This window comes from Sander lucioperca, chromosome 6 (genome assembly GCF_008315115.2).
Source record: "Sander lucioperca isolate FBNREF2018 chromosome 6, SLUC_FBN_1.2, whole genome shotgun sequence".
In the NCBI taxonomy this organism is placed as follows: domain Eukaryota; kingdom Metazoa; phylum Chordata; class Actinopteri; order Perciformes; family Percidae; genus Sander; species Sander lucioperca.
Window position 1 is genome coordinate 8,873,959 of NC_050178.1, and position 8,464 is coordinate 8,882,422.

Genomic DNA, 8,464 nt, shown 5'->3' on the forward strand with positions numbered 1-8,464 from the left:
GTTATGCAAGTCACAAGTAAGTCTCAAGTCTTTGCCCTCGAGTCCCGAGTCAAGTCGAGTGAAAGATGAGGCAAGTCCTGAGTCGAGTCACAAGTCAAAGCCAACAAGTCTCAAGTCGAGTCCAAAGTCCTACCATTTTAGTTTCGAGTCATTTCAGGTCCTCTTACCACAGAAATAAAATGTATACAAATCATGTATGTCTGTAAGATTTGTATTTATTTAAACCTCTTTTTATACAATGACATTAATCAAATAAGGGCTCGCATTGTTTGGCAAATTGCAACTCTTTTTTTGTCGACTACCTCGTAATTTTTATAGCCAAACGAACCTATCTTCGGTATCATTTTGCCAACTGGCGCGTTGTTGCTTGTGCTTCATTGGTTGTCTTGCAATGTCCCTGCTTAGATGCTGTCGAATCAAAACAACGTGGGACTACAGTGATTGGATGTCGTGCAGGCAGCGCGCGTGCTCTCTGCATGCATACAGGTGGTGCACATTTTTTTCACAGATGCAGATAAATTGAGAGCGGCGCGGCCGTGTGAACATTTTCTTCCCCAGTTTTCATGGGAAGTAGCAAGTCAAGTCGAGTCAAAAGGCGCAAGTCCAAGTGAAGTCACGAGTCATTGATGTTAAAGTCCAAGTCGAGTTGCAAGTCTTTGTACATTTTGTCGAGTCGAGTCTGAAGTCATCAAATTCATGACTCGAGTCTGACTCGAGTCCAAGTCACATGACTCGAGTCCACACCTCTGGCATTACCTGGGAATGAGAACGGGCTGCACTACCTGCACGCTGTTATTGGCTGGGGGTTACACACCCACGTGGGCCCATCAGAGGCTCTTTGCTGACACCCATAAATGTCCCGCACTCAGAAAAATAAGATGAAAATAGAAAATACAGGGTCTCTGCATGAACAGACACTAACACTGTTGCAGTAGTCTAGGCTATATCCTTCGCGTTCCACTTCTGGGATTGCTCCAGCGCTGCAGGAAATTCTGCTGGATGCATGTATTTTCCGTTTCCTTCCGCTTTCTTTATGTTGGAATTTTAAATTCTGGTCATTTATGAGGGCTATTGTTGACTGCTCCTCAGATCTATTTATGGTAAATTGAGACAGCTAGCTAAACTATCTGTCCAATCTGCGTTTTCTCTCAGCACGGCTATTTTGCAACGTATCTGTGCGGAGTTTAGCACCGCCCATGACAATTCTGAAGAGAACTTAAAGAAATGCAATTAAACCAGAGCACGTTTTCCTCCCATCCCCGAATACTGGAGTAGCTACAGTAGACTCACCTTCAACGTGCTTTGGAGGAGGGTTTGGCAAAGTGTGACTACTGTTACAGTAACAGTCCAAAAAGTTTAAAAAGATCTTAATAGAAATCGGAGGTGTCTTTGAAACTATAATATCTTCTGAAATAGTTATACTTTCAGAAATATGGCTTTAAATCTTTGCAAAATACTAGTCTTGCTGATCTACATAATAAAATCAAGTGGACTTGAAAATTTATTTTTTACATACAAAAAATGAAGTAGTTTATATAAAGGACTGCTCTTGCGTTTATCTACATAATAATCTGATGCAAAAAGTTGCCTAGATCAAGCACGATATTTTTCATCAGTGTCGGTTCACCTCCATCTCCCCCAATACTGGCCGTTTGGCTACTTTGGACCCCCAGGGTCAACTGTCAGTAGAGAAACACTGACCTTAATAAATAAACAACTGCTGTTGAGTACGGGCTCCCCTTTTTATGCTAAAACTCACAGGATAGCAAAACAACAAGCTAAAAGTTTACAACCAGATAATAACCTGTTCCCACAATGTAACATCTGTTCCCTCCATATACTGTATATTAGGTTCCCTCAAGCTAACCTATTTGCTTAAAAACACATGAAATGCTCCTTTAAGACATCACGTTATGTCGTTACGTCAGATTGTCAATAGCGTCACGTGACGTCAGAGGCAGAGGGAACAGTAAAAGAACAAGATGGAGGAGTATGCCAGAGAACCATGGTGAGTCTTATAACCAGATACAATATATTTTTACCCTGTGTTTTTATTACGTCATCTCTTTGAAGTTATTTGCACGTTAAGTGTGTATACTTATTTTTATGGTACAACATGTGGTATGATCCAAAATATCTCAAATCCTGCTTATTAACTAGAGTTAGCACAAATGCTAACTTTACATATAAATGTATTGGCGGTGTGTGCTAGCATCAGACCTTGGTTGCTAAATCACGTTGTTAGTGACCTTGTCGGTTCACTCGCCTACATGCTATTACATTTAGTTAATTTACTCCAGTCACTGAGTCTACAGGGTGATATGTGATCCACAGTTAATGCCAAGCGCCGCTGTGACAATTTTATCTGTTCAGTATCAGTCAAGGATTTTGCTTAGCTAAAGCATAGTGTTAGGCTAGCCAAGTTAGCCACCTGTGTGCTAACGTTATCTGTGAGGGGCAGCCTTTTAGGATTGCACAACAATGTATCTGGACACGTAACACTGGCAACTTAAAGTAATAGTGTCGATGTGGATTCTAGATCGTTTATCTTGCCAGTGTTTAGCATTGTACACGTTTATACCCATATCCTGCTATCATGCAGTATGCATGTTGTCCCCGTGTTCGCGTGGGTTTCCTCCCACCATAAAGACATGCATGCATGCTAGGTAACGTTAAATGGAATTACAATTGGAGTTGGTCCCCTGGCGTCGGTGCACCGAAATCTTTGACCCGTCGAGATCTGTGTCCTCCTACCTAGCTAAACCAGAACCAACACCGGACTATGGCAGACCACTGCTCCTAATTACATAGCTACATTTCTGGTATGTTTCTCATATGTGTAAAAATGTACTTGGTAAATAAAGAAAATATATTATTACATACTGTAATAACTGGAAATAAAAACATTTTCTGGAAATTAATGTCTGCACTGCTTGCATAATAATAATTTCAATGTAACAGGTAGGTCTAGCTTTTGAAATAAATGAAAGTAAAACACTTCTGAATTTTACTTTTAATTGGTTAGCATGTACTCACTATGTGGTGGTGACTTAAGACATCACATTGAGTGATCAAAATCGTTGTCAGTTAAACTTGGCTAAACGGGCTACGTCAACTAGCATGCTATGTCATAAACAACACTGGTGCACTGCCAAAACTTTCTGGATAAAACTTGCGCTCTTGAATGTCTGTTGCGGGCGAATAGAAGACATAAATAAGCTATTTTGACAGTAATTGTTAGGGCCACAGCCAGGGCGTATCGAACCGAGGAAGTCGGACGAACCAAACGTCCTGTGCTGAACGTTACAGCCCTACTATGTATGTACTGTACACATGACAATGACATTTGCTAATGGCTGTCTTGTGCTTTTAGCCCCTGGAGGATTGTGGACGACTGTGGGGGAGCTTTCACCATGGGAGCTATCGGAGGAGGAATCTTTCAGGCAGTAAAAGGCTTCAGAAATGCACCCTCAGTAAGTTCAGACATGTAGCTTAACATTATTCCTTGCTTTATTGTCTTAATAAATTATGACATCCTTATACAGATCATACTACATACAACATGAGACTGGTTTGACACCTGTTGACAGCATGTGTTATACTATGTTTTGTCATTGTCAGATGATTAATGGCACAGTCAACTCAGCAGAGATGTCATCGTTTTAGCTGCTTTATCGTATGATCACATTTACATAATTTTAACAGGGCACTAAATAATCTAAATTACTTGTATCTTTATCTGTTGTCAGCCAAAGTGTTGGCACATTTTCTGCCTATTTGGAAATATAGTAAAACATAAAATATTAGTAGGTCTAGTACTAAAAAAGTAACGACTCTCAATACTAGACTAAGAAAATCACACGGAAACCAACAAGAGCAGTAAAGTAAAATTTTATTGAAAACTAAGATGTTTTTCTTATAAATGAATGAGATGTTTTTTACCAGACATGGAGCTTCTCGGTTTTTATGCTTAAAATATATTATAGATGAGGGTCTAAAGTATCACACGTAGCGATATATCTACCATCTTGGGAAAAGGTTATGGTATATAGCATAATTTGTAATGATGTATACACAAGCCCAAATAACAATGGGTTCTACTGGTGATGAGTTGACCTGGAATTTCCATTGATCTGTGTTGGTGTTTGCGCTCTCTTGTAGGGAATGAACCACCGAATGAGAGGTAGCTTGACTGCCATCAAGACTAGAGCCCCACAGCTTGGAGGTAAGAATAACTGCTGAATTGAAATATTATCTGCCTGAAACTAAAAACCTTTATCTTAAGTATCAAATACCCACTCTGTTTTCACTTTTGCAGAAGAAAGGGACTGTAGTCAGCTTTGTATTATGTTAATCACTGTTCAAGCCTACAGTTGTTGATTATTTGATACTTAAGAAAGACATTTTGGGTCAAGTATAACTTACAGTGAAGGCAAAATAGCCTAAAAAAGTGCAAAGCATCATCTAACTGTTTCTTGTTGAACTTGTTGAATCTTTTTTGGGTTGCAGGAAGCTTTGCAGTATGGGGAGGCCTCTTCTCCATGATTGACTGTGGTTTAGTAAAAGTACGAGGGAAGGAGGATCCCTGGAACTCAATTACAAGTGGGGCCATGACAGGAGCTATCCTTGCTGCAAGAAGTGAGTAAGCTTAGAAGAAGCTGGCAGTTAACAGTCAACAGATAGCACATGCATGCCAAAGGAAACAATGATGTTGCTGTTTGACACTGAACACAAAGTTTAAAAGTAATCCTATGGCATTATCAAAACTACAGTGTGCAAAGAGGTGTTTCTGCTTAGCAGGTTTTTTTTTTTTTTTTTTATAATGCCTGAATATTTTTGTTACTGTGCTTCGAGTAAATATCAGCTTTTTAGAGAGGCACTGTGCTCGTCACTGACTTTTCTAACCTGTCCAGTACCAGTAAAGGAAGTGAGAACTTAAAACTGTCCGATGTCATTGTTTATTGGGCACACAATTCCTCCAGACTATGGATTTACTGTGCATCGTTAAACAACATCAATCTCCATTATCTGTCACATTAAATTTAAACTTAACTGCAGCCATGTAGTTCATAAGAAAATCTAAAGTCAACCTGTGGTTTCTGAAAATCTACCTTTTTTCTGTAGATAGTTCTTGACCAGTTTTCATTAAATGTTTTTACAACTGGATGTGGTCGTGATTAACAACACTAAGTAGAGTTATTGAAATTGTGTGAGGTTGGGCTGTTTGCAGTATTTAAACTGGGAATGAGCATATTAACATCATTGAATAAGAGGAACTGGAGTTGTCAAGTCTTTATTAATTCATTTGAACTACGTTGTAATTAGATCCTACACAGTTATTTTCCACTCACACTGGTGTTTTCACTTTTTTACCTGATTAGACCTCTTTTTAGGACTGGGATTGACATTTTTTCACTGTCCTGTTCATTTTGTTGCACTTACTGGGGCAGGAAAAAACCATATTAGTACTTGGCCTTTGGTGACCTTGTGTAATTCCCAGCAAGGCTCCACCTACTAGATCTGAACACTGGTTTAATTAGGCAGAAAAAGACACCTGTATGAGTGTACAGGGCCTTAAGTTATGTAACGTCAAAAAGAACATGGACATTTTTCAATGGGTGCTCTTTAATATACAGTAACATCTCAACTTCCTCATTTAATCTACTTATTATATGAAATGTGGAGACAAATGTACTGTGTGTGTGTGATATACTAACATTCCCGGTTCCTCTGTAGATGGACCAGTAGCCATGGTAGGCTCTGCAGCCATGGGAGGTATCCTGCTGGCGTTGATAGAAGGTGCTGGGATCTTGCTTACTAGGTTTGCCTCTTCACAGTTCCCAACTGGTGAGTAATCCTTAGTAATCCTGACATTGGAAGTTTGTGTCATTAAATGATTGGAGACGCATTGACAGATAACACAGGCTGATGATTTTGTATGTAAATCTACCTCCTTTACACCAGCTATTAAAACCTTAATATCAGAGGTCAGTAAGTCAGCCAGGTATAAATGCCTCCATAGTTGTAAAAGATGACCTCTGCTGTGGCAAAGAAAAAATACTGTTTCACTTCTGGTTGCCCTACACCTGACAGCTTTGTCTTTGTTGACTATACTGTAGACACATTAGTCTCCTCTCCACCTGCTAGCATGCTTTGGACAAAAAACAGCGTCTAATCCTGATGCGTACTATAACATGGGAAAAAAAAAATATATATATATATATATTATTTTATTAGATATTGTGTGTCACAGTTTCCTCACCTACAGAACATCTTTTTATAAGGTCAAACACAAAAGGTTTAACTATCTAATGGCCTATTAAGCCTGTTATTTACTGATAATTCACACTGGAAGTGAGGCATGACCGGCGCGCTAGTGTTCTTTCATTCAATCTACACCGACTCCGTCAACATCTCTGCCTTTCAGTCAGCAGCAGCTCCTGCGGAGCTGAGCGGCTGGCTCTTACCTGCCTTCACCAGACTGACTGACCGCAGAAATGTACCGAACCAAAATAGTTTTAATGTGGCTCCATAGTAGTATAGGAGTATTTCAACAGTATTTGTATGTATTGATTTCATTGATTTTATTTCCCCTCCCACCGTAGCGAATACGGGGAATCTGCCTGTAGTGAAACAGACACACTCACAGACAGACTGGGATCCTTGACCAATCAATGTAGATACGGTTAGTAAGTTCAAAACGCATATACAGGGGGATATTTGTGTGATTTTAAACAACTGCCTATGCAGATTCCGCTTCACTAATCACGACAAAATTAGACTCGAAGCGAAAAAACCTGGGGGCGTCTCGGGGAGTTGGCGTGAATTGATACATTTAGGAAATGGAATACGCTATTTGTTCCGTGGCACGATTGAGATTGAGATGTCAAAAACCTATTTTTTATGGCAGTAACGTGGTTTGAATGACTTCTGAAAAAAAATAATACTGTGGCAGCCCTAAAAAGCAGAGCCATCGTTAATGTTGTTAATTAAAAATACATAATTACACATTGTACACAATTGCATATCTGCAGTTAACCTCCAATAATGTGTCTACATACAAATAATATGCAGTACTAACTATATACTTGGAGTAATAGTATATTGTTTTGCAGTTTGTATACAAGAAATCAGTGTTAACTGAGACAGTGAATGTTTTTTCCAAAGATTAGTTTATATATATATACACACACACACACACACACACACACACACACACACACACACACACACACACACACACACACACATTTTTTCACTATTTTCTGAATGGTTTTATGCACCAAAATGGTTAATCCATTAATTGTGAAAACAATCTGCAGATTAATAGAAAATAAACATTCATTAGTTGCAGTGCTACACCACATACTTTATCATTATAAATTATACTTATAATTTAGGGTATTGTCACTTACAAACTAACAGCTAACAGCTGTTCTCGCTCTAAAGTTTACTTTTTCTTTCTCTCCAGGGCCCCAGTTTGCAGAGGAACCCGCCCCTGCTCCCATGCCCACCCCCTCCTTTGGAGACTACAGACAATTCCAATGAGAGGACTCCCCCACTTCTTATCCACTAGGCCTTTTTGAATTCCTTGCTGATGTTACAAAGAAGAAATGGAGATGTCAAATACCACACATCAAACAATAGTACCCAACTTAATGGACTGTGTCAGACAAGTGAAGGACAAAATACATCTTAATTTTACTTCTTTCAAGAGCCATGTACAGATCTGCCTTTTTGCCATTCTCAGCCTTGTCATGTGCATCCGTTTCACCTTACATCGCTTTAATGCAGACATGCGGTGAGATTTGTTGTTTGATGTTGGATGGTTTGTGGGGACGAGGTGTGTTTTTTTTCTGTTTTGTTCATATACAGTATGTACTGCATGTAGCCCAACAAGTGGGAGATCAAGACACGCAGGCTCTGTTGAATAGAACAAAAACACATCACACACGGGTCATCATGAATTATATACAAGTATGGTATACTTATGTGTATATACAGTAAAGGCTTTCTGTTCGTCTGTTCACTTATGTTAGTCTTTATTTGCCTTAAATATTGTCACCTGCTTGGGCTGGCCGCTGACATTTGGCTGGCCTTTTTTATTTTATTTAAATCAGAGTTATAAAGGCAAACACCAATCAGATACAATGCTATCCCTGCAATATGGATTTGTTTAAAAGTGATTTATTTATTTTAGATTGTACAGAGTTATATCCGATAATTCATTTTTATGTGACAGCGCTTTTACATTCAACTCAAAGGTGTGGATAAGGTTGCCAATGACAGGATGGCTTAGGCAGTACAAATGAATGGTGAAACTCAAGCAAGGGATTGATGCATACTGTATGAAATCTGTATTATAGAATATTCTATGGTACAATAAAGAAATAAGTTGTTTAGTGTGTCTCTTGTAGTGTTATGAATACATATATGCAATTAGTTCTGATCTAGCTTGTGAAAA

The 8,464-nt window shown here is 39.0% G+C and overlaps 1 protein-coding gene across 2 annotated transcripts; it reads left to right on the forward strand.

The window, feature by feature from the left end:
• The first annotated feature begins 1,873 nt into the window (after positions 1-1,873).
• Positions 1,874-8,405, forward strand: timm17a (translocase of inner mitochondrial membrane 17 homolog A (yeast)). Of its 2 annotated transcripts, XM_031301901.2 has the most exons (7): positions 1,874-2,008; positions 3,374-3,473; positions 4,162-4,225; positions 4,510-4,638; positions 5,737-5,847; positions 6,606-6,685; positions 7,472-8,405. In XM_031301901.2, exons 1-6 carry the CDS (start codon positions 1,983-1,985, stop codon positions 6,665-6,667), a joined length of 492 nt encoding a protein of 163 aa, XP_031157761.1. In that variant the 5' UTR covers positions 1,874-1,982; the 3' UTR covers positions 6,668-6,685; positions 7,472-8,405. The 2 variants fall into 2 exon arrangements, with proteins under 2 accessions (XP_031157761.1, XP_031157760.1); XM_031301900.2 differs by lacking the exon at positions 6,606-6,685 and having other exon boundaries at positions 1,877-2,008.
• Positions 8,406-8,464: the final 59 nt, after the last annotated feature.

Coding starts and splice junctions, on each gene's coding strand:
- timm17a (XM_031301900.2), top strand. CDS start 1,983: ATGGAGGAGTATGCCAGAGAACCATG. Junction 3,474..4,161: donor GCTTCAGAAATGCACCCTCA/GTAAGTTCAGAC, acceptor GCTCTCTTGTAG/GGAATGAACCACCGAATGAG. Junction 5,848..7,471: donor CTCTTCACAGTTCCCAACTG/GTGAGTAATCCT, acceptor CTTTCTCTCCAG/GGCCCCAGTTTGCAGAGGAA.